This window comes from Streptopelia decaocto, assembly GCF_964273445.1.
Source record: "Streptopelia decaocto genome assembly, contig: HAP1_SCAFFOLD_1977, whole genome shotgun sequence".
NCBI lineage: Eukaryota > Metazoa > Chordata > Aves > Columbiformes > Columbidae > Streptopelia > Streptopelia decaocto.
In genome coordinates this window covers 1-25418 of record NW_028116141.1, presented here as the reverse complement: position 1 = coordinate 25418, position 25418 = coordinate 1, and the positions used below count along the sequence as shown (strand labels likewise).

Genomic DNA, 25418 nt, shown 5'->3' with positions numbered 1-25418 from the left:
CGTCACGCACACCGAGGCCGAGGCCAAGGCGCTGGCCGAGGAGGTGGGTGCCCGACACGGCCCCGGGGCGCCGCGCAGCCCCAGTGTCCCCAGTGTCCCTGCTCAATGCTGTGTGACCCCCGGGACAGCCCCGGTGTCACCGCTCAGCACTGTGTCCCCAGTGTCCCTGCTCAATGCTGTGTGACCCCCGGGACAGCCCCGGTGTCACCGCTCAGCGCTGTGTGTCCCCAGTGTCCCTGTTCAATGCTGTGTGACCCCCCGGGACAGCCCGGTGTCACCGCTCAGCGCTGTGTCCCCCCAGTGTCCCTGCTCAATGCTGTGTGTGCCTCAGGACAGCCCCGGTGTCACCGCTCAGCACTGTGTGTCCCCAGTGTCCCTGCTCAATGCTGTGTGTCCCCCGGGACAGCCCCGGTGTCACCGCTCAGCGCTGTGTCCCCCTGGACAGCCCCGGTGTCACCGCTCAGCACTGTGTGTGTCCCCAGTGTCCCTGCTCAATGCTGTGTGTCCCCCTGGACAGCCCCGGTGTCACCGCTCAGCGCTGTGTGTGTCCCCCCCAGTGTCCCTGCTCAATGCTGTGTGACCCCCGGGACAGCCCCGGTGTCACCGCTCAGCGCTGTGTGTGTCCCCCCCAGTGTCCCTGCTCAATGCTGTGTGTGTCCCCCGGGACAGCCCCGGTGTCACCGCTCAGCGCCGTGTCCCCCAGTGTCCCTGCTCAATGCTGTGTGTGCCTCAGGACAGCCCCGGTGTCACCGCTCAGCGCTGTGTGTCCCCAGTGTCCCTGCTCAATGCTGTGTGTGCCTCAGGACAGCCCCGGCGTCACCGCTCAGCACTGTGTGTCCCCAGTGTCCCTGCTCAATGCTGTGTGTCCCCCCGGGACAGCCCCGGTGTCACCGCGCAGCGCTGTGTGTCCCCAGTGTCCCTGCTCAATGCTGTGTGTGCCTCAGGACAGCCCCGGTGTCACCACTCAGCGCTGTGTCCCCAGTGTCCCTGCTCAATGCTGTGTGTGCCTCAGGACAGCCCCGGTGTCACCGCGCAGCGCTGTGTGTCCCCCAGTGTCCCTGCTCAATGCTGTGTGTGCCTCAGGACAGCCCCGGTGTCACTGCTCAGCGCTGTGTCCCCAGTGTCCCTGCTCAATGCTGTGTGTGCCTCAGGACAGCCCCGGCGTCACCGCTCAGCGCTGTGTGTCCCCAGTGTCCCTGCTCAATGCTGTGTGTGCCTCAGGACAGTCCCAGTGTCACCGCTCAGCACTGTGTGTCCCCAGTGTCCCTGCTCATTGCTGTGTGTGCCTCAGGACAGCCCCGGTGTCACTGCTCAGCACTGCGTGTCCCCCCCTGGTGTCACCGCTCAGCCCCATGTGTGTCCCCCCAGTGTCCCTGCTCATTGCTGTGTGTCCCCCAGACAGCCCCGGTGTCACCGCTCAGCGCTGTGTCCCCCAGTGTCCCTGCTCAATGCTGTGTGTGCCTCAGGACAGCCCCGGTGTCACCGCTCAGCGCTGTGTGTCCCCCAGTGTCCCTGCTCAATGCTGTGCCCCCGCCTTGGACAGCCCCAGTGTCCCCTGTCATTGCCGTGTGTCCCCCCAGTGTCCCGACTCCTTACTCTTTGTCCCCCCCAGGGACAGCCCCAGTGTCACCGCTCATTGCTGCTCCCCCACCCCAGTGTCCCCACTCAGCCCCATGTGTTCCTGCTCATGGCGTGTCCCCCCGCACCCCCCGGTGCTCACGGTGTGTCCCCCCCGCACCCCCCGGTGCTCATGGTGTGTGTCCCCCCCGCACCCCCCGGTGCTCATGGTGTGTCCCCCCCCGCACCCCCCGGTGCTCACGGCGTGTCCCCCCCGCACCCCCCGGTGCTCATGGCGTGTCCCCCCCCGCACCCCCCGGTGCTCACGGCGTGTCCCCCCCGCACCCCCCAGTGCTCATGGCGTGTCCCCCCGCACCCCCCGGTGCTCACGGTGTGTCCCCCCCCGGTGCTCACGGTGTGTCCCCCCCGGTGCTCACGGCGTGTCCCCCCCCGGTGCTCACGGCGTGTCCCCCCCGGTGCTCGCGGTGTCACAGGTGGAGGTGCAGGACGGGCCGGACGAGAACGGGGAGATGTTCCTGCGCCCCGGGAAGCTGTCGGACGCCTTCCCCAAGCCGTACCCCAACCCCGAGGCCGCGCGCGCCGCCAACAACGGGGCGCTGCCCCCCGACCTCAGCTACATCGTCAACGCCCGGTCAGGGGGGGCCCGGGGGACCCAGGGTGGGGTTCTGGGGGCTCAGGGATCTGGGGGACCCCGGGGGGGGTTCTGGGGGCTCAGGGATCTGGGGGTCCCTGGGGGTGGGTTCCAGGTGCTCACAGAGCTTGGGGACCTCAGGAGAGGGTTCTGGGGGCTCATGGAGCTTGGGGACCCCCAGGGGAGGGTTCTGGGGGCTCATGGAGCTCGGGGACCCCAGGGGAGGGTTCTGGGGGTTCAGGGATCTGGGGGACCCCACAGTGGGGTTCTGGGTGCGCATGGAGCTTGAGGACCCCAGGGGAGGGTTCTGGGGGCTCAGGGATCTGGGGGACCCTGGGGGTGGGTTCCAGGTGCTCACAGAGCTCGGGGACCCCAGGGGAGGGTTCTGGGGGCTCAGGAACCTGGGGGTCCCAGGGGGGGTTTCTGGGTGTTCACAGAGTTCGGGGGGGGAAACTGGGGGGGCTCTGCCAGTCTTGGGTGCTCATGGAGCTGGGGAACCCCAGGGTTTGTTCTGGGGGGCTCTGGGTGCTCAGGGATCGGGGGGTTCTAGGGCACCCTGGTGGGGGATCTGGGTGCTCGTGGATCGGGGGGGTCCCTGGGGGGGTTTCTGGGTGTTCACAGAGCTGGGGGCCCTGGGGGGGGGAAACTGGGGAACCCCAGTGGGGGGTTCTCCCAGCCCTCGGTGCTCATGGAGCTGGGGGACCCCCGGGGGAGGTTCTGGGGACCCCAGAGGGGGGTCCCGGGTGCTCACAGAACTGGGGGGCTCCAGGGGGCTTTTGGGTGTTCATGGAGGTTGGGGGCCCTGGGGGGTTCCTGGGTGACCCCAGGGGGGTTCTGGGGGCTCACAGAGCTGGGGGATGCTGGGGGGGTTCTGGGGGACCCCAGTGGGGGTTCAGCCGGTCCTGGGTGCTCCTGGAGTTGGGGATCCCGCAGGAAAAACTGGGGGACCCTGGGCGGAGTTGTGGGTGCTCATGGGGCTGGGGGACCCCAGGGTTTGTTCTGGGGGACCCTGGGGGGGCTCTAGGGGGCTCTGGGGGGGCTCTGGGTGCTCCTGGGGCTGGGGGACCCTGGGGGGGTTCTAGGGGACCCTGGGGGTGCTCTGGGTGCTCAGGGATCTGGGGGACCCTGGGGGGGGTTCTAGGGGGCCCTGGGGGGGCTCTGGGTGCTCAGGGATCTGGGGGACCCTGGGGGGGCTCTAGGGGAGCCTGAGAGGGGGGTTGGGGGACCCTGGGGGGTTCTGGGTGCTCAGGGATCTGGGGGACCCGGGGGGGGCTCTAGGGGAGCCTGAGGGGGAAGGTTGTGGGACCCTGGGGGGTCCTGGGTGCTCCGGCAGCCGGCCCCCCCGCGTTGACGCTGCCCCCCCCAGGCACGGCGGTGAGGATTACGTGTTCTCGCTGCTGACCGGCTACTGCGACCCCCCCGCGGGCGTGACGGTGCGGGAGGGGCTGCACTACAACCCCTACTTCCCCGGGCAGGCCATCGGCATGGCCCCCCCCATCTACAACGAGATCCTGGAGTACGACGACGGTACGGGGGGAACGGGGCCGGCCGGGTGGGGGGGCGGGGGGCAGGTCCCGGGGTGCTCACCCCCCCGTGTGTCCCCCCCAGGGACACCGGCCACCCTGTCCCAGCTGGCCAAGGACGTCTGCACGTTCCTGCGCTGGGCGGCCGAGCCGGAGCACGACCAGCGCAAGCGCATGGGGCTCAAGGTGGGTGACATGGGGACACGGCGGGGGGGGGGGTCCAGGTGCCCAGGCCCCCCCGTGACCCCTCGGTGCCCCCCCAGATGCTGATGCTCTCGGGGCTGCTCATCTCCCTGCTGTTCTACATGAAGCGCCACAAGTGGTCGGTGATGAAGAGCAGGAAAGTGGTTTACAAGCCCCCCAAGTAAGGGGGGGGGAAAATGGGGTGTCCCCCCCGCCCCTCCAGCTGCACCGCGCACACCCCCCGGCTGCGGGGGGGGGGCCATCGCGCGCCCCCGCTGCTCCGGATCCAACGGCCCCCCCGCTCGTCCCCCCCACACTGGGGGCCGGTGCTCGGTGGGGCGGGGGGGGCACGGAAATAAAGTCTCGGTTGTTCCAGGGGGAGCGTGTGGGGTGATGGCTGAGCCCCCCATGGCCCCCCCAGCCTGGGGGGTCGTTAATGGGCTGATCCCCATCACAGCCCCCCCAGCTGTGGGTACAGGCTGATCCCCATCACCCCTATCTCGGGGGGTGAATCAGGGGCCCCCAGCTGTGGGTACAGGCTGATCCCCATCACCCCCATCTCGGGGGTGAATCAGGGCCCCCCCAGCTCTGGGTTCAGTAACAGGCTTATCCCCATCGCCCCATCTTGGGGGTGACTCAGGGCCCCCCAGCTGTGGGTACAGGCTGATCCCCATCATCCCCATCTCGGGGCGGGGGGGGTGAATCAGGGCCCCCAGCTGTGGGGTCATTAACAGGCTGATCCCCATCACCCCTGTCTCAGGGGGGTGAATCAGGGCCCCCCAGCTGTGGGGTCACTAACAGGCTGATCCCCATCACCCCCATCTCGGGGTTGGGGGGGGTGAATCAGGGCCCCCCAGCTGTGGGTTCAGTAACAGGCTGATCCCCATTGCCCACATCTCAGGGGGTGAATCAGGGCCCCCCAGCTATGGGTTCAATAATAGACTGATCCCCATCACCCCCATCTCGGGGGTGAATCAGGGCCCCCCAGCTGTGGGGTCAGTAACAGGCTGATCCCCATCGCCCCCATCTCGGGGGGTGAATCACTGTGGGTACAGGATGATCCCCATCACCCCCATCTCGGGGGGTGAATCACTGTGGGTACAGGATGATCCCCATCACCCCCATCTCGGGGGGTGAATCACTGTGGGTACAGGATGATCCCCATCACCCCCATCTCGGGGGGTGAATCACTGTGGGTACAGGATGATCCCCATCACCCCCATCTCAGGGGTGAATCAGGGCCCCCCAGCTGTGGGGTCAGTAACAGGCTGATCCCCATCACCCCCATCTCGGGGGGGATGAAACAGGCCCCCCCAGCTCTGGGTTCAGTAACAGGCTCATCCCCATCACCCCTGTCTCAGGGGGTGAATCAGGCCCCCCCAGCTGTGGGGTCATTAAGAGGCTGATCCCCATCGCCCCCGTCTTGGGGGGTGAATCACTGTGGGTACAGGCTGATCCCCATCACCCCCATTGCCCCCATCTCAGGGGGTGAATCAGGCCCCCCCAGCTGTGGGGTCATTAAGAGGCTGATCCCCATCACCCCCATTGCCCCCATCTCGGGGGGTGAATCAGGGCCCCCCAGCTGTGGGGTCAGTAACAGGCTGATCCCCATCACCCCCATTGCCCCCATCTCAGGGGGTGAATCAGGCCCCCCCAGCTGTGGGGTCATTAAGAGGCTGATCCCCATCACCCCCATTGCCCCCATCTCGGGGGGTGAATCAGGGCCCCCCAGCTGTGGGGTCAGTAACAGGCTGATCCCCATCACCCCCATTGCCCCCATCTCAGGGGGTGAATCAGGCTCCCCCAGCTGTGGGGTCAGTAACAGGCTGATCCCCATCGCCCCCGTCTTGGGGGGTGAATCACTGTGGGTACAGGCTGATCCCCATCACCCCCATTGCCCCAATCTTGGGGGGTGAATCAGGGCCCCCCAGCTGTGGGTTCAGTAACAGGCTGATCCCCATCACTCCCATTGCCCCCATCTCAGGGGGTGATTCAGGCCCCCCAGCTGTGGGCTCATTAACAGGCTGATCCCCATCGCCCCATGTCGGGGGTGACTCAGGCCCCCCAGCCCCAGCCGTGGCGCTCAGCAGCTTTATTGGCACTGCAGGGGGGTCTGCGCTGCCGGCCGCGGCTCCACAGAGCCCCCCAGCCCCCCGCCTGTCCCGGCCCCGCCGGGGGCCCGTCCCCGCCCCCCGTGTCCGTCTGTCCGTCGGGTCGTCCCTGAGCCGTGTCCCGTCCGCTCAGTGGCAGTTCTGGCAGCGCGGGTGGCACCTCTGGCCGTTGACGTTGCAGCGGCAGCCGCCGCTGGTGTCCCCGGGGCCCTGGGGGGACACGGGGGTCAAGGTCAAGGGCAGAGCCCACCATGGGTCACCAGAGTGTCACTGTGGGGATGGGGGTTCCTGTGTCACCCCCTCGCTGACCCTGGGGTCCCAGTGCTGTCCCTTTGGCACCCGGGGACAGGGGGTCCCTGGTGTCCTCCCCCGTGCCCCCCACACCAGCTGTGCAGATGGGGGGTCCCTGTGGCCCCCCCGTCCCACTCACTGCGGGTCCCCAGCGTGGGCTCTTTGTCACCAGGGGACAGGGGGTCACTGTGTGTGTCCCCTGCTCACCCTGGGACCCCCAGTGCTGTCCCTTTGTCACCCAGCTGTGTTGAAGGGGGTGTCCCTGTGTCCCCCCTGCTGTCCCTTGGTCACCCAGCTGTGAGGATGGGGGTGTCCCCATGTCCCCCCTGCTCACCCCAGGTCCCCAGCACGGTCCCTTGGTCACCCAGGGATGGGGGTGTCCCCATGTCCCCCTCACTGACCCCAGGTCCCCAGTGCTGTCCCTTGGTCACCCAGCTGCAGGAAGGGGGTGTCCCCGTGTCCCCCCTGCGGTCCCTTGGTCATCCAGCTGCAGGAAGGGGGTGTCCCCCCTGCAGTCCCTTGGTCACCCAGCTGCGGGAAGGGGGTGTCCCTGTGTCCCTCCTGCGGTCCCTTGGTCACCCAGCTGTGGGAAGGGGGTGTCCCCGTGTCCCCCCGCTCACCCCGGGTCCCCAGTGCTGTCCCTTGGTCACCCAGCTCCAGGTTCCTGTGTCCCCCCTGCTCACCCCAGGTCCCCAGCACAGTCCCTTGGTCACCCAGGGATGGGGGTGTCCCCATGTCCCCCTCACTGACCCCAGGTCCCTAGTGCTGTCCCTTGGTCACCCAGCTGCGGGAAGGGGGTGTCCCCGTGTCCCCCCACAGTCCCTTGGTCACCCAGCTGTGGGAAGGGGGTGTCCCCGTGTCCCCCCACAGTCCCTTGGTCACCCAGCTGTGGGAAGGGGGGTGTCCCTGTGTCCCCCCACAGTCCCTTGGTCACCCAGCTGCCGGAAGGGGGTGTCCCCGTGTCCCCCCACAGTCCCTTGGTCACCCAGCTGCGGGAAGGGGTGTCCCCGTGTCCCCCCACAGTCCCTTGGTCACCCAGCTGCGGGAAGGGGGTGTCCCCGTGTCCCCCCACAGTCCCTTGGTCACCCAGCTGCGGGAAGGGGGTGTCCCTGTGTCCCCCCACAGTCCCTTGGTCACCCAGCTGCGGGAAGGGGTGTCCCCGTGTCCCCCGCTCACCCCGGGTCCCCAGCGCGGTCCCTTGGTCACCCAGCAGATCTCTGTCTGGCACACGGTGCAGCGGATCCAGTCGCATCCATCCTTCTTCTGCACCACGATGCGGCAGGTGGGGCAGTGCATGGCCTCCCCGAGCTGCACCAGCGTCTAGGGGGGGGGCACAGGGGACCATGAGTGACACGGGGACCCTCCGCACCCCCCCCGACCCCGCCGGCCCCCCCGGACCTGCAGCATGTCGTTGGTTTGCCGGGCGGCCGCGTCGTTGTGCGCCCGCAGCCGCAGGTCGTCCTGGTACTGCCGGCAGTTCTGCCCCTCGTGGATGGCCTGGGGGGGCGGGACGCAGCGCTCAGCACCGCGGCCCCCCCGGGGTGTGGGGGGACTCGGGGGCTCTGGGGGGGTCACCTTGCAGAGCAGGCAGTTGAGCGCCCGGCAGATGGGGCAGCGGAACTCGTTGACCGAGTCCTCGTAGATGCACCAGCCGCGGCAGTCGGGGCTGCGGCAGTGGAAGCTGTTGCGGCTGCGGCGCTCGGCCAGCGCGGGGCTGCGCTCCAGGAAGCGCCGGTACTCCTCCGCCGACACCAGCTGCGGGAGCGCGCCTTGGGAACCGGCACCGCGACGCGGGGCGCCGCAGCGCCGGGACCCCCAACATGGGACAGACACCCCAGCCCTGGGACCCCCGTGCCACCAGCACTCAGTGGGGACCCCTGCCACCCACAGCCCTGGGACCCCCACCACAGGACACCGCAGCCCTGGGACCCCCGACATGGGACACCCCAGCCCTGGGACCCCCATGCCACCAGCACTGAGTGGGGGACACCCACCACCCAGAGCCCTGGGACCAACACAGGACACCGCAGCCCTGGGACCCCTGTGGCACCAGCGCCAACTGGGGACACCCGCCACCCACAGCCCTGGGACCCCTGTGCCACCAGCACTGAGTGGGGACCCCTGCCACCCACAGCCCTGGGACCCCCGACATGGGACACCCCAGCCCTGGGACCCCTGTGCCACCAGCACTGAGTGGGGACCCCTGCCACCCACAGCCCTGGGACCCCTGACATGGGACACCCACAGCCCTGGGACCCCTGACACGGGACACCCACAGCCCTGGGACCCCTGTGCCACCAGCACTGAGTGGGGACCCCTGCCACCCACAGCCCTGGGACCCCTGACACGGGACACCCCAGCCCTGGGACCCCTGTGCCACCAGCACTGAATGGGGACCCCCACCAGCCACAGCCCTGGGACCCCCGACATGGGACACCGCAGCCCTGGGACCCCTGTGGCACCAGCGCCAACTGGGGACACCCGCCACCCACAGCCCTGGGACTGACACAGGACACCGCAGCCCTGGGACACCCATGCCACCAGCACTGAGTGGGGACACCCGCCACCCACAGCCCTGGGACCCCTGACTGCTGGGGGGACACTCACCCCAACCCTGGGGACCCTGTATCACCATCACTGAGTGGGAACACCCGCCCCAGCCATGGGACCCCCATGTCACCAGCACTGAGTGGGGACACTCGTATCACCGTCGCTGAGTGGGAACACCCACCCCAGCCATGGGACCCCTGTGTCACCAGCACTAATTGGGGACATCCACGCCAGCCCTGGGGACCCCTGTGTCACCGTCACTGAATGGGGACACTCACCCCAGCCCTGGGACCCCCGTGTCACCAGCACTGAGTGGGAACACCCACCCCAGCCCTGGGGACCCCCGTGTCACCAGCACTGAGTGGGGACCCTCACTGCCTGTGCCCCCCAGCCCCCCCATGCCACCGGCATGCTCTTGTGCCACCCACAGCCCCAGGACCCCCCATGTCACCACACCGAGCGGGGACACCCACTGCCCGCAGCCCAGGGGCCGCCCTGGGACCCCTGCCCGGGGCTGGGCCCCCCCAGGCCCCCCAGCACTCACGGCGCGGATCTCCCGCTCCTGGAGGTGGCTCCCGCAGGCGTAGGTGTCATCGCGGAAGGGACAGGCCACCACCGGCTCCTCGCTGTAGTTGATCACCTGCCGCAGGCACTCCCTGCACAACGCGACCCGTCACCGCGGGGGGGCTTGGGGACAGGGGGGTCACCATGATGGTGGGGGCGCAGGGATGGTCACCGTGAGGGCTGGGGGGGGTCTCAGGGCTGGTAACTGTGACGCTGAGGGGGTCCTTGGGGCTGGAGGGGGGTCGGGGCTGTCACCATGACGGTGGGGGGGTCCCAGGGCTGCTCACCATGAAGGCTCGGGGGGGTCTTGGGGCTGGTCACTGGAAGCGCTGGGGGGGTCTCAGGGCTGGGGGGCTCTCAGGACTGGTCACCACAAGGGTGGGAGGGTCCTGGGGCCAGTCATGTGATGTGGGGGGGTCCTGGGGCCAGTCATGTGATGTGGAGGGTCCTGGGGCTGGTCACCATGATGGTGGGGGCCTCAGGCTCAACCTCCCCAAGCTGGGCCTAGCCCCCTAGGCCTGGCTCAACACTCCCAAGCTGGGCCTAACCCCCTAGACTGGGCTCAACCTCGCCCCAGGCTGGGCCTAACCCCCCCGGCTGGGCTCAACCTCGCCCCAGGCTGGGCCTAACCCCCTAGGCCAGGCTCAACCCCCCCAAGCTGGGCCTAACGCCCTAGGCTGAGCTCAACCTCCCCAAGCTGGGCCTAACCCCCTAGGCCAGGCTCAACCCCCCCAAGCTGGGCCTAACCCCCTAGGCTGAGCTCAACCTCCCCAAGCTGGGCCTAACCCCCTAGGCTGGGCTCAACCTCCCCCCAGGCTGGGCTCAACCTCCCCCCAGGCTGGGCTCAACCTCCCCAAGCTGGGTCTAACCCCCTAGGCCGAGCTGAGGGCTGGGGGATGTTGGGGCCAGTCACCATTTGGGGGGCGGGGGGCCAGGGTCACTCATGAGATGTTGGGGGTCTTGGGGCCAGTCATTGTGAAGGTTGGGGAGGGGTCTTGGAGCCAGTCATGCGATTGATTGGTGGGGGGGTCTCAGGGCTGGTCAGTGTGTGGGTTGGGGGGTCCTGGGGCTGGACAGTGTGAGGTTGGGGGGTCCTGGGGCCAGTCGGCAGGAAGGTCTGGGGTCCCGGGGGGTCCCAGGGGGTCCCGGGGGGTCCCGGGGGTACCTGCAGAAGTTGTGCAGACAGTCCCGCAGCAGCACCCCCGCGCCGGGGGGCACGTGCTGGTAGCAGATGCGACACTCCAGCCCCTCGGGGTTGGGGACCAGCCCCTCGTCCTCCAGCCGCAGCAGCTGCTGGAAGTTCTGCTGCCGCTCGGCCTCCAGCGCCTGCGGGGACAGCGCCCGACAGCCCCCTGAGCCAGGCCTAACCCCCTAGGCCAGGCTCAACCCTCCAAGCTGGGCCTAACCCCATAGGCTGGGCTCAACCTCCCCCCAGGCTGGACTCAACCTCCCCAAGCTGGGTCTAACCCCCTAGGCCAGGCTCAACCCCCCCCAAGATGGGCCTAATCCCCTAATCCCCTGAGCCTTGCTCAACCACCCATGCCAGGCTTAAGCCCTCAAACAGAGCTCCCACCCCCCAAGCTGGGCTCAACACCCCTAAGCCAGGCTGAACTCCACCTGAGCTGAGTTCAACCCACTCCAAGCTGGGCTCAACCCCCCCCCCCCCCAGCCAGGTTGAACCCCCAAAAGCCAGGCTTAACACCCCCAGGCCGGGCTTAAGCCCTCAAACTGGGCTCAACTCTCCAGGCCAGGCTTAAACTGTCAAACGGGGCTCAACCCCCGCAAACTGGGCTCAACACCCTCAAGCCAAGCTCAACTCCCTCCTAGCTAGGCTCGACCTCAAAAGCCAGTTTTAACAGCCCTAGGCTGGGCTCAACTCCCCCGGCTGGGATTACCCCTGACAAACTGGGCTTAAGCCCTGCAGACTGAGCTCAACACACCCAGGCCAGGCTCAACTCCCCCAGGCTGGGATCAAGCCCTCAAACTGCACTCAAGCCCCCCAAGCCAGGATTAAGCCCCCAAATGAGGCTCAACCGCCCTGAGCTGGTGTCCACCCCCAAAAGCCAGGCTTAACACCTCCAGGCTGGGCTTAGCCCCTCTCAAACTGGGATTAACCCCCCCCAGGCCAGGCCCCCACTTCTCCATGCCCCCTGGCAGCCGCCGACACAAGAAGATGGCAGAGCCGCGCTGGTGGGATAAGGCTTTAATTGGGGGGGGTCCACATGTGGCACCCCCCATGGCATTGCCAGGCACCCAACAGACGCTTGGGGGGGCGCAGTCCCCCCCACGGGGCCCAACCCGGGGGTCCCGTCCCTCCCCCAGGGATGTGGGGGTCCCGCTGTGGGGCCAGATCTCCAGTGCAAAGTGCGACACAGAATAACCAACCTGCCCCCCCCGAGACCCCCACGTCTCAGAGACCCTGAGCATGGGCCCCCCGAGCCTGAGCGACCCCCAAGTACAGCCCCCCCTGAGCCCGAGACCCCCAAGTACAGCCCCCCAAGCCTCAGAGACCCCCAAGTCCCAGAGACCCCAAAGTACAGGGCCCCAAGTCTCAGAGACCCCCAAGCATGGCCCCCCAAGCCTGAGACCCCCAAACCTCAGAGATCCCTGAGCCTCAGAGACCCCCCAAGTAAGGTCCCCATTGAGCCCGAGAGACCCCCAAACCTCAGAGACCCCTGAGCACAGCTCCCCAAGCCTCAGAGACCCCCCCCAAACCTCAGAGACCCCCAAGCACAGCCCCCCGAGCCTGAGACCCCCAGGATATCCCCCCAAGCTTCAGAGACCCCTGAGTTTCAGGGACCCCCAAGTACAGCCCCCCCGAGCCTCAGAGACTCCTGAGCACAGTCCCTCTTAAGACTGAGACCCCCAAGGCTCAGAGCCCCCCAAGTACAGCCCCCCCGAGCCTCAGAGACCCCTGAGCACAGACCCTCTTGAGACTGAGACCCCCAAGGCTCAGAGACCCCCAAGTACAGCCCCCAAGGCTCAGAGCCCCCCAAGTATGGACCCCCAAGGCTCAGAGCCCCCCAAGTATGGCCCTCAAGGCTCAGCTTCTGCTGCACATCCCCACACCAGCTCTCAGTGTGGGGGGGCCCGGTGGCAGCTTCCGGGTGCACATGGGGGGTCCCCCTCAGGGACACTGGGGGGACACTGAGAGGTCCTGGTGGGCACTGTGGGACCATAGGGGATGATGGGGGGTCCTGGGGGACACTGGGCCCGGCCAGAGGGGGGTCTAGCAGAGCTGGGGGGCAGCAGAGCTGGGGGGGCAGTAGAACTGGGGGGGCAGCAGAAGTGGGGGGCCGGGCCATGTCACCCCGCGCCCCCGGGGCGCAGCGCGGCCGAGCCGTCCTCTCGCCGTCCCTGCAAGCGGCGGGTCCCGGTGCAGAGAGAAGAGAGAAGGTCGGTCAGTGGGGGGGCCGGAGGGACCCCCCGATCCCTGCGTGGGGCTGGGGGTGCCAGCAGACCCCCCCATTGCTGGGCAATGGCGTCTGGAAAGCGCAGCCCGGTGGCTCCTTGGCTCAGTGTCACACTATACGGGAGGGACACGGCGCCTGTGCACTGAGACAAAGGACCTGCCCGAGGGGGGGACACGTCCTGCCAAGGGACGGTGACACCAGGCCCTGCCGTGCCAGTCTGCTCCACCAGCCAAGGACACGGCGCTCAGGATGGGACAGCCCTGCCTGTCCCCAGGCACAGGGACATGGTGCTCAGGATGGGACAGCCCTGCCTGTCCCCAGGGCACAGGGACATGGTGCTCAGGATGTGACAACCCTGCTTGTCCCCAGGGCACAGGGACATGGTGCTCAGTCATGATGTGACACCCCTGCCTGTCCCCAGGGCACAGGGACATGGTGCTCAGTCATGATGTGACACCCCTGCCTGTCCCCAGGGCACAGGGACATGGTGCTCAGGATGTGACAACCCTGCTTGTCCCCAGGGCACAGGGACATGGTGCTCAGGATGTGACAACCCTGCTTGTCCCCAGGGCACAGGGACATGGTGCTCAGGATGTGACAACCCTGCTTGTCCCCAGGGCACAGGGACATGGTGCTCACTCATGTTGTGACAGCTCTGCATGTTGTCAGTGACACAGTGCTCATGCTGTGACACCGCTGCATGTCCCCAGGGCACAGGGACATGGTGCCCACAAGGTGACATCCCTGCCTGAACCGAGGGACACACTGTGCAGGATGTGACACCCCTGCCTGTCCCCAAGGACACGCTGTTCAGGATGTGACACCTCTGCATGTCCCCAGGTTGCAGGGAAACGGTGCTCACGCTGTGACACCCCCATCCACCCCCAGGGACATGCTGCTCACGCTGTGACACCCCTGTCCCCCGCCAGGGACATGGTGCTCACGCTGTGACACCCCTGTCCATCCCCAGGGACACTGTGACACCCCTGTCCATCCCCAGGGACACGGTGCTCATGCTGTGACACCCCTGTCCATCCCCAGGGACACTGTGACACCCCTGTCCATCCCCAGGGACACGGTGCTCACACTGTGACACCCCTGTCCATCCCCAGGGACACGGTGCTCACGCTGTGACACCCCTGTCCACCCCCAGGGACACTGTGACACCCCTGCCTGTCCCCAGGAACACAGTGCTCACACTGTGACACCCCTGTCCACCCCCAGGGACACTGTGACACCCCTGTCCCCCCCCAGGGACACGGTGCTCACACTGTGGCACCCCTGTCCATCCCCAGGGACACTGTGACACCCCTGTCCATCCCCAGGGACACGGTGCTCATGCTGTGACACCCCCGTCCATCCCCAGGGACACTGTGACACCCCTGTCCATCCCCAGGGACACGCTGCTCACGCTGTGACACCCCTGTCCAGCCCCAAGGACACTGTGACACCCCTGTCCACCTCCAGGGACACGGTGCTCACGCTGTGACACCCCTGTCCCACCCCAGGGACACGGTGCTCACACTGTGACACCCCTGTCCACCCCCAGGGACACTGTGACACCCCTGTCCCCCCCCAGGGACACGGTGCTCACGCTGTGACACCCCCGTCCAGCCCCAGGGACACGGTGCTCACGCTGTGACACCCCCGTCCAGCCCCAGGGACACTGTGACACCCCTGTCCCCCCCCAGGGACACTGTGACACCCCTGTCCATCCCCAGGGACACGGTGTTCACGCTGTGACACCCCTGTCCATCCCCAGGGACACTGTGACACCCCTGTCCATCCCCAGGGACACTGTGACACCCCTGCCTGTCCCCACGGCGCAGTGACAGACCCCAGCTGCCCCTCATGGCAGCGAGAAGCGGGTGCAGCCCCCCCGTGTCACCCCTTGGTGTCCCTGCGCGCCCCAGCCCCCCGTCCCCGCGTCTGTCCCCAAGCAGGGGACACCGGTACCTGCTGGTACTGCCGGATCCCCTCCTGCTCCTGCTGCATGCGCCAGAGCTCCGACTCGTCGGGCTGGTGGCCGCCGGGCACCACGTAGTCGCCGGGCCGGTCGGCGCTGCACATCTCGCAGCCGGGGCGCGTGGGCTTGTTGATGAACGTGCACTGGGGACACGACCAGCCCGCCTGGGGACACGGGGACAGACACACGGGGTCACCAACACGGACACGACTCGGCCTCGCGCCACCCTGGTTCTCGTTGAAGAGGAGACGTGGGAGCGCATTGTTCCTGGGGGGGATACACCGGAGGCCGTGGGTTTGTGCCGCCGTTAATTAGGGACTAATTGGGACGACATCAAAACCAGAATGGTGGCACCGAGGACCCGGGTGGCACTTTGAGAGGCGTTTGGGACAAACTCGACCATGGTGTCGCCACATTTGGGACAAACTCGACCATGGTGTCACCACATTTGGGACAAACTCGACCATGGTGTCGCCACATTTGGGACAAACTCGACCATGGTGTCACCACATTTGGGACAAACTCGACCACCGTCTGGTTGCATTTGGGACAAACTCAAACATGGTGTCGCCACATTTGGGACAAACTCGACCATCGTGTCGCCACATTTGGGACAAACTCGACCATCGTGTCGCCACATTTGGGACAAACTCGACCACCGTCTGGTTGCATTTGGGACAAACTCAAACATGGTGTCGCCACATTTGGGACAAACTCGACCACCGTCTGGTTGCATTTGGGACAAACTCGACCATGGTGTCACCACATTTGGGACAAACTCGACCATCGTGTCGCCACATTTGGGACAAACTCGACCACCGTCTGGTTGCGTTTGGGACAAACTCGACGACCGTGTCACCGCGTTTGGGACGAATTCGTGTCACCGTGTGACCGTGTCCATGCAGGCGCAGGGAACAGCGAGCGTTTCCATTTGTTTGAATATAAAAAGCTGATTAAAAGCTGCAAACTCGTTAAACGGTTTGTTAATTGGTACTCATAGCGGCTGTGAAATTGGGCCCATTGTTTGGGACGGGACATGGTGGGAGCGCCCGCTGTGCCCAGCACCCCCGCATGGGGACGGGGTGACATCACAGGGTGGGGACATTGTGGGGGACAGGGGGTGGGGACACTGGGGGGGACCGAGGTGGGGGGACACTGGGGGGGACGGAGTGGGGTGAAAACACCATGGGGGACAGAGGGGTGGGGACACCATGGGGGACAGAGGGATGGGGACACTGTGGGGGACATAGTGGGAGGGACAGACTGGGGGTCACCATGGGGGACAGTGGGGTGGGGACACCGTGGGGGACACCGTGGGGGACAGAGGGGTGGGGACACCATGGGGGACAGAGGGGAGGGGATACCTTGGGGGACATAGTGGGAGGGACAGACTGGGGGGACACCGTGGGGGACAGAGGGGTGGGGACACCTTGGGGGACATAGTGGGAGGGACAGACTTGGGGGACACCGTGAGGGACAGAGGGGTGGGGACACTATGGGGGGACACTGTGGGGGACAGAGGGGTGGGGACACCGTGGGGGACAGAGGGGTGGGGACAGACTGGGGGGACACCGTGGAGGACAGAGGGGTGGGGACACCGTGGGGAACAGAGTGGGAGGGACAGACTTGGGGGGACACCATGGGGGACAGAGGGGAGCGACAGACTGGGGGACATAGTGGGAGGGACAGACTGGAGGGACACCATGGGGGACAGAGGGGTGGGGACAGACTGGCGGGACACCGTGGGGGACAGAGGGGAGGGGACACCATGGGGGACATAATGGGAGGGACAGACTGGGGGGACACCGTAGGGGACAGAGGGGTGGGGACACTATGGGGGGACACCATGGGGGACAGAGGAGTGGGGACACCGTGGGGGACAGAGTGGGAGGGACAGACTGGGGGGACACCATGGGGGACAGAGGAGTGGGGACACCGTGGGGGACAGAGTGGGAGGGACAGACTGGGGGACACCATGGGGGACAGAGGGGTGGGGACACCGTGGGGGACATAATGGGAGGGACAGACTGGGGGGACACCGTGGGGGACAGAGGGGTGGGGACACCATGGGGGACATAATGGGGGACAGAGGAGTGGGGACACCGTGGGGGACATAGTGGGAGGGACAGACTGGGGGGACACCATGGGGACAGAGGGGAGGGGACACCGTGGGGGACAGAGGGGTGGGGACACCATGGGGGTCACCATGGGGGACAGGGGTAGGGACACTGTGGGGGACACCGTGGGGGCAGAGGGGTGGGGACACCGTGGGGAACATAATGGGAGGGACAGACTGGGGAACACCATGGGGGACAGAGGGGTGGGGACAGACTGGGAGGACACCATGGAGCACAGAGGGGAGGGGACACCGTGGGGGGACACCGTGGGGGACAGAGGGGTGGGGACACTGCACAGGAGGACACTGTGGGGGGGGACACTGTTGGTGACGGGGGGGGACGCTGGGACACGCACCGGCACCGGCGAGGGCAGGCTGGGCGCCGGGGGGGTGCTGACCATGTCCCCGAGCTGCAGCGAGTCCAGGCGCTGGCTGATGTCCCCAGTGTCCCCTCTCCTGCTGGCCTCGCTCCCCTGCCCTGCGGTGACACCGGAGGGGACGTCAGCGCCAGCCCCCGGTGACACGGGGGTGCCAGGGATCGTGGTGCGGGACTCTGAGATGTGACAGGGGATGCACGGGGGGACCATCCTGAGAGCCCCCAGGACCCCCACAGCCACCTCCAAACCTGGGGACACCCCCAACACCAGGGACACCCCAAACCGGGGACACCTCCAAACCTGGGGACACCCCCAACACCACGTACACCCCAAACCCGGGGACACCTCCAAACCTGGGGACACCCCCAACACCAGGGACACCCCAAACCGGGGACACCTCCAAACCTGGGGACACCCCCAACACCAGGGACACCCCAAACCGGGGACACCTCCAAACCTGGGGACACCCCCAACACCAGGGACACCCCAAACCAGGGACACCTCCAACACCAGGGACACCCCAAACCCGGGGACACCTCCAACCCCTGGGGACACCCCCAACACCAGGGAGACCCCAAACCGGGGACACCTCCAACCCCTGGGGACACCCTGACCCAACAATGTCCCCCAAAGCCAGGGACAACCCAACCTTGGGGACACCCCCAAACCCGGGGACACCTCCAAACCCTGGGGACACCCCCGAACCAACAACATCCCCCAAAGCCAGGGACACCCCAACCCAGGGGACACCCCCAAACCCAACAATGTCCCCCAAACCCGGGGACACCCCAACCCTGGGAACACCCCCAAACCCTGGGAACACCCCAACCCAACAATGTCCCCCAAACCCAGGGACACCCCCAAACCCAGGGGACACCCCCAAACCAACAACATCCCCCAAAGCCAGGGACACCCCAACCCTGGGGACACCCCCAACCCAACAATGTCCCCCAAACCCAGGGACACCCCAACCCTGGGGACACCCCAAACCAACAATGTCCCCCAAACCCTGGGGACACCCCCAAACCCTGGGGACATCCCAACCCAACAATGTCCCCCAAACCCAGGGACACCCCAACCCTGGGGACACCCCCAAACCCTGGGGACACCCCAACCCAACAATATCCCCCAAACCCAGGGACACCCCAACCCTGGGAACACCCCAGGCCAGGCTGGACTCCGCTCAACCTGCACTGGGTGCAATGTCCCCAAGGTTGGACGGGGTGTCCTTTAACGGTCCCTCCCCACCCAACCACTCAACCACCCCACAGCTCCCCGTCCCCCCACTGCGGCAGCCGCACCCCCACCTTTTTTTGGGGAGACGCTGGGCAGGGTGTTGTATTTGCGTCGCCCCCCGTTGCCGCTGGCGGGCGGGGAGGTGGCGCTGAGCATCACGCGCGCCTGGTCCTCCTCGTAGCGCTGCTCGGTGAGCTCGGCCGCGCTGGCCGACAGCAGGTACAGGTAGGCGGCGTCGCCGTCGCGGCGCACGCCGTAGGACCAGACGGTGCGGTCGTCCACGCACAGGCACTGCCCGATGATCCAGCGCTGCACCAGCGGGTGGAAACCGTAATCGCGGAACACCTGCGGCGGGGGGGAGCGCCGGGTGAGCCGGCGGCGCGGGGCCGGCGCCGCGCCGGGACAGGCGTTGCGCGCCGTACCTGCTCCTTGAGCTCGGCGATGGTGCTGTGGGCGCGGACGCGGAGTGTGATGCTGGCCGACGACGTGGCGTCCTCCACGCCCACCGCCATGCTGGAAATGGAGGGATGCCTGAGCTGGGTGGGGGATGGCGGAGCCCAAACCTCGGGTAGCGCGCGCGGGGAAGCGCTGACCCCGGTCTGGTCCGTCCCCTGCCCAACCTCAACCTCAGCCCGGGCAGCGATTCCACCGTGTGCTTGGATATTGTCAATAATAGAACTTGATAGAATCCAATAACAATGATGTAACTCCATGTAACCAACTCCGTGTAACTCACTCCATGTGACTCCATGTAACTCACTCCATGTAACCAACTCCATGTAACCAACTCCATGTAACTCACTCCATGTGACTCCATGTAACCAACTGCATGGAACTCACTCCATACAACTCCATGTAACTCCATGTAACCAACTCCATGGAACTCACTCCATACAACTCCATGTAACTCCATGTTACCCACTGCATGTAACTCACTCCATAAAACTCCATGTAACCCACTGCATGTAACTCACTCCATACAACTCCATGTAACCCACTCCATGGAACTCACTCCATGTAACTCACTCCATGTAACCCACTGCATGTAACTCCATGTAACCAACTCCATGTAACCCACTGCATGGAACTCACTCCATACAACTCCATGTAACCAACTCCATGTAACTCACTCCATGTGACTCCATGTAACCAACTCCATGGAACTCACTCCATGTAACTCACTCCATGTAACTCACTCCATGTAGCCCACTGCATGGAACTCACTCCATACAACCCCATACACTCAACAATATTTCCTTTGCTTTAAATCTGGTGCTTCCCAACTCCTGGAGCCTCTCAGCACCATTTCCAGGCGATTTGTGCCATTTCCAGGCTATCTGTACTGTTACCAGCACATTTGTTTGCCATTTCCAGGCCATTATTTGTGCCAATTCCAGATGATTTTTGTGCCATTTCTGGGCAACTATGCTAATTTGTGCCACTTGCAGGGTCAGCACCAGGCTGGGCTACAGGTTGGACCCAACCGGTTCGATGGTTCTCGGGCGGCAGCGGGACTCCGGAGCGGCTCAGGCTCAGCGCTGCGCTCCCGGGGGACAGGAGGGGACAGAGCTGCTGTCCCCGTCCCCGGGGCAGCTCTCACCTGATCTCGTCGCCGGGGTACAGGTCCTCCCTCCAGAGGATGCGCAGCGTGGCCAGCTGCCGCGCCAGCGCCACCGCGCACCGCGCCGCCGCCTCCTCGTCACCGAACTCGATGGCCTGGGCCAGGCGCAGCGCCAGCTCCTCTGTGGGACAAAGGGGGACAACCGTCAAACGGGGGCACGGCCACCGAGGGGGCTGAGACCGCGTCTGCCGCGGCCGCGCAGCCAAACCAGCAGTTTTGGGTGGGTTTGGTGCAGGAATGGCACTGGTGATGGCTCGGCGGCTGCGACACAGCCCAGGGAGATTTCTGGGGCCACCAGGGGGTGAGAACTGTCCCCCTGCACAGCTGGGCTGAGGTGACACCGCAGGGACACACACGGCCCTGGGGGAGCCCCTGTCCCACCCGACTGGGGGGTCACAGTGGCCAAGAGGCCACCAGTGTCCCGGCTGGTGTGACCAGAGGGACCAGCGCAGTGACCGCCCCTGTGCTGGGACCTGGGGGGGCAAACCCGAACCCTGGGGGCAGCTCTGGGCCCCTCACGCCAAGAAACCCTTGAGGTGCTGGAGCGAGTGGAGAGAAGGGAGCGGAGCTGGTGAGGGGCTGGAGCACAAGGGTGATGGAGACTGAGGGAGCTGGGGGTTCAGCTGGAGAACAGGAGCTGAGGGGAGACCTTCTGATCTCTGAACTGCCTGAAAGGAGCTTGGAGCCAGGGGGGTCGGGCTCTGCTCCCCAGGAACAAGCGCCAGGAGCAGAGGAAACGGCCTCAAGTTGCGCCAGGGGAGGTTGAGGTTGGATGTGGGAACAATTTCTTCCCCAAAGGGCTGTGGGGCATTGAACAGGCTGCCCAGGGCAGTGCTGGAGTCACCATCCTGGAGGGCCGGACAGACGGACACGAGGTTCTCAGGACAGGGGGCAGTGCCGGGGTGGGTTATGGTTGGACTCGGTGACCCTGAGGGGCTTTTCCAGCCAACCCGACTCTGTGGTGACACATCTGGTTGCCCATGATGGGCAGGGGAGCCCCCAGCCCCACGACTGTGCCCGTCCCCACTCCCAACCCCCAAAAAGCCCAGGACCCTCCCCGAGCACCTTTCTCCGCCAGCTCCAGGGCCTGAGCCGTCTCCGGATCCCCGTCGGCGGCGGCGCCGCCGGCAGCCGCGGGCAGGGACGGCGCCGGGGCCGCCGGCGCGGTGTCCGAGGCTGCGGGACAGGAGGAACCGTAGAGCCGGGCGGCGCCACCCCGAGCGGGGACCGTCACCCGCTGTCCCCCACACCCACACCACGGGCAGGACAAGCCCCGGGTGACACAGTGTCACTTGGGATGAAGGTGACAGTGACCTGAACCCTTGTCCTGGGGGCTGACAGAGGGGAGGGAGCAGGAGAGCAATGGCCAATGTCCCTGTGAAGCCTCTGGATGCCACCTCCTGTCCCCTGCGGCCACCTCTGCGCCCTGAGTCCCCTCTGTCCCCCGGGTCACCTCTGTCCCTTGAGTCACCTCTGTGTCCTGGGGTCTCCTCTGTCCCCTGGGTCACCTCCTGTCCCCTGGGGTCCCCTCTGTCCCTTGAGTCACCTCTGTGTCCTGGGGTCTCCTCTGTCCCTTGAGTCACCTCTGTCCTCTAGGGCCATCTCTGCACCTTGAGGTCCCCTCTGGTCTCCTCCTGTCTCCTGGGGGCATCTCTGTCCCCTGGAGTCCTCTCTGTCCCCTGAATCATCTGTACCCCTGGGGTCCCCTCTGTCCCTTCAGTCACCTCTGTGTCCTGGGGTCTCCTCTGTGCCCTGGGTCACCTCTGTCCTCTAGCGCCATCTCTGCACCCTGGGGTCCCCTCTGTCCCCTGAGGTCTCCTCCTGTCCTCTAGGGCCATCTCTGTCCCCCAGGGTCACCTCTGGCCCCTGGGGCCATCTCTGTGTCCTGGGGTCCCCTCTGTCCCCTGAATCACCTGTGCCCCCTGGGGTCCCCTCTGTCCCTTCAGTCACCTCTGTGTCCTGGGGTCTCCTCTGTCCCCTGAATCACCTCCTGTCCTGTGGGGTCCTCTCTGTCCCTTCAGTCACCCCTGTGTCCTGGGGTCTCCTCTGTCCCCTGGGTCACCTTCTGTCCCCTGGGGTCACCTCTGTCCCTTGAGTCACCTCCTGTCCCCTGGGGTCCCCTATATCCCTTGAGTCACCTCTGTGTCCTGGGGCCCCCTCTGTCCCCTGGGTCACCTCCTGTCCCCTGGGGTCCCCTCTGTCCCTTGAGTCACCTCTGTGTCCTGGGGTCTCCTCTGTCCCTGGGTCACCTCCTGTCCTTTAGGGCCCCCTCTGTCCCTTGAGTCACCCCTGTGTCCTGGGGTCTCCTCTGTCCCCTGGGTCACCTCCTGTCCCCTGGGGTCCCCTCTGTCCCTTGAGTCACCCCTGTGTCCTGGGGTCTCCTCTGTCCCCTGGGTCACCTCCTGTCCCCTGGGGTCCCCTCTGTCCCTTGAGTCACCCCTGTGTCCTGGGGTCTCCTCTGTCCCCTGGGTCACCTCCTGTCCCTTGAGTCACCTCTGTGTCCTGGGGTCTCCTCTGTCCCCTGGGTCACCTCCTGTCCCCTGGGGTCCCCTCTGTCCCTTCAGTCACCCCTGTGTCCTGGGGTCTCCTCTGTCCCTGGGTCACCTCCTGTCCCCTGGGTCACCTCCTGTCCTTCAGGGCCCCCTCTGTCCCCAGGAGGCTCCAGCACACCCAGGAACCCCCCAACATCCTTGTCCAGCCCCCACCTTTCTGCACCTCGCGCAGGGAGCTGCTCAGCACCGTCCACCACTTCTGCGCCTCGCGCTCGTCCTCGAAGGCCAGGGCCAGCGGCTCCCGGGGGGCGCCGGGCACCGTCAGCTCGTGCGCCGCGGCGCCGCACACCCGGTACGAGATGTCCCGCAGGTCGTACTCGGCCACGGGCTGGGGAGGGACCGGGGGACACGTTGTGGGGGAGCCGGGGTCACAACGCCGGGGACAAAGCGCCGGTGCGGTGCTGGGGTCAGAACTGGGGACACGGGGCCCTGTGCTCTGTCCCCGGGGTTCTTGGGGACATGGATCCCTGTGCTCTGTCCCTGGGTTCTTGGGGACATGGATCCCTGTGCTCTGTCCCCGGGGTTCTTGGGGACACGGGGCCCCATGCTCTGTGCCCGGGTTCTTGGGGACACGGGGCCGTCCCTGTGCTCCATCCCCAGGGTTCTTGGGGACACGGGGCCGTCCCTGTGCTCCATCCCCAGGGTTCTTGGGGACACGGGTCCCTGTGCTCTGTCCCCGGGGTTCTTGGGGACACAGGTCCCTGTGCTGTGTCCCCAGGGTTCTAGGGGACACCCCTGTGCTCTGTCCCCGGGGTTCTTGGGGACATGGGGCCGTCCCTGTGCTCCATCCCCAGGGTTCTTGGGGACATGGGGCTGTCCCTGTGCTCTGTCCCCGGGGTTCTTGGGGACACGGGGCCATCCCCGTGCTCTGTCCCCGGGGTTCTTGGGGACATGGGGCCGTCCCTGTGCTCTGTCCCCGGGGTTCTTGGGGACATGGGGCCGTCCCCGTGCTCTGTCCCCGGGGTTCTTGGGGACACGGGGCTTTTCCCTGTGCTCTGTCCCCAGGGTTCTTGGGGACACTGGTCCCCATGCTCTGTCCCCAGGTTCTAGGGGACACAGGGCCCTGTGCTCTGTCCCCGGGGTCTTAGGGATACGGGGCCATCCCTGTGCTGTGTCCCCGGGGTTCCTGGGGACACCCCTGTGCTCTGTCCCCGGGGTTCTTGGGGACATGGGGCCGTCCCTGTGCTCTGTCCCCGGGGTTCTTGTGGACGCAGGGCCCTGTGCTCTGTCCCCGGGGTTCTTGGGGACATGGATCCCTGTGCTCTGTCCCCGGGGTTCTTGGGGACATGGATCCCTGTGCTCTGTCCCCGGGGTTCTTGGGGACATGGATCCCTGTGCTCTGTCCCCGGGGTTCTTGGGGACACGGGGCCCCATGCTCTGTGCCCGGGTTCTTGGGGACACGGGGCCGTCCCTGTGCTCCATCCCCAGGGTTCTTGGGGACACGGGGCCGTCCCTGTGCTCCATCCCCAGGGTTCTTGGGGACACGGGGCCGTCCCTGTGCTCTGTCCCCGGGGTTCTTGGGGACACGGGGCCGTCCCTGTGCTCCATCCCCAGGGTTCTTGGGGACACGGGGCCGTCCCTGTGCTCCATCCCCAGGGTTCTTGGGGACATGGGGCTGTCCCTGTGCTCTGTCCCCGGGGTTCTTGGGGACACTGGTCCCTGTGCTCTGTCCCCGAGTTCTTGGGGACACTGGTCCCTGTGCTCTGTCCCCGGGTTCTTGGGGACATGGGGCCGTCCCTGTGCTCTGTCCCCGGGGTTCTTGGGGACACGGGTCCCTGTGCTCTGTCCCCAGGGTTCTAGGGGACACCCCTGTGCTCTGTCCCAGGTTCTTGGGGACACGGGTCCCCGTGCTCTGTCCCCGGGGTTCTTGGGGACACGGGGCTTTTCCCTGTGCTCTGTCCCCAGGGTTCTTGGGGACACTGGTCCCCATGCTCTGTCCCAGGGGTTCTTGGGGACACTGGTCCCCATGCTCTGTCCCTCGGGTTCTTGGGGACAGCCCTAGCCCTGTGCTCTGTCCCCGGGGTTCTTGGGGACACAGGTCCCTGTGCTCTGTCCCCGTGGTTCTTGGGGACACCCCTGTGCTCTGTCCCCGGGTTCTAGGGGACACCCCTGTGCTCTGTCCCAGGTTCTTGGGGACACCCCTGTGCTCTGTCCCCGGGTTCTAGGGGACACCCCTGTGCTCTGTCCCAGGTTCTTGGGGACACCCCTTTGCTCTGTCCCCGGGGTTCTACAAGAGGTAAGTGGGGACAGAAAGAGGCATGGAGCACAACACTCCAGCAACGAGGGCCAAGACACACCGAAACTGGGACTAAAACTGCACCAAACCCCGGCTAAAAACGCACCAAACCCCGGCTAAAAACGCACCAAACTCGCACTAAAACCGCACCGAACTCGGACTAAAACCGCACCGAACTCGGACTAAAACCGCACCGAACTCGGACTAAAACTGCACCGAACCCCGGCTAAAAAAGCACCAAATCCCGGGCAAAACCGCACCAAACTCAGACTAAAACCGCACCAAACTCGGACTAAAACTGCACCGAACCCCGGCTAAAAAAGCACCGACCCCCGGCTAAAACCGCCCCGCCCGCGGACTGAAGCCGCCCCGAAGCCGGGTCCAAACGCCCCGCCCCCGCCCCCCCGCCGCCCCCGGCCCCACCTCCCCGGCCGCCGGCTCCGGGTGCCGCAGGCCCAGGCGGAAGCGGC

The 25418-nt window shown here is 66.3% G+C and overlaps 2 protein-coding genes across 2 annotated transcripts; one reads left to right on the top strand and one right to left on the bottom strand.

The window, feature by feature from the left end:
- Positions 1-6: 6 nt before the first annotated feature.
- Positions 7-4290, top strand: LOC309452345 (cytochrome c1, heme protein, mitochondrial-like). The gene is made up of 5 exons (XM_082076984.1): positions 7-43; positions 2052-2209; positions 3576-3736; positions 3818-3918; positions 3996-4290. Exons 2-5 carry the CDS (start codon positions 2088-2090, stop codon positions 4098-4100), a joined length of 489 nt encoding a protein of 162 aa, XP_081933110.1. The 5' UTR covers positions 7-43; positions 2052-2087; the 3' UTR covers positions 4101-4290.
- A 1794-nt stretch (positions 4291-6084) lies between these two features.
- RBCK1 (RANBP2-type and C3HC4-type zinc finger containing 1) lies at positions 6085-23586 on the bottom strand. The gene is made up of 14 exons (XM_082076983.1): positions 23444-23586; positions 22866-23179; positions 21226-21336; positions 20140-20281; positions 18962-19052; positions 18611-18884; positions 17283-17404; positions 14801-14974; positions 10597-10757; positions 9412-9523; positions 7893-8072; positions 7716-7814; positions 7494-7637; positions 6085-6236 (listed from the first exon to the last, which is right to left on the bottom strand). The coding sequence occupies exons 1-14, from the start codon at positions 23569-23571 to the stop codon at positions 6156-6158; spliced, it is 2133 nt and encodes a 710-aa protein (XP_081933109.1). The 5' UTR covers positions 23572-23586; the 3' UTR covers positions 6085-6155.
- Between the last annotated feature and the right edge of the window lie 1832 nt (positions 23587-25418).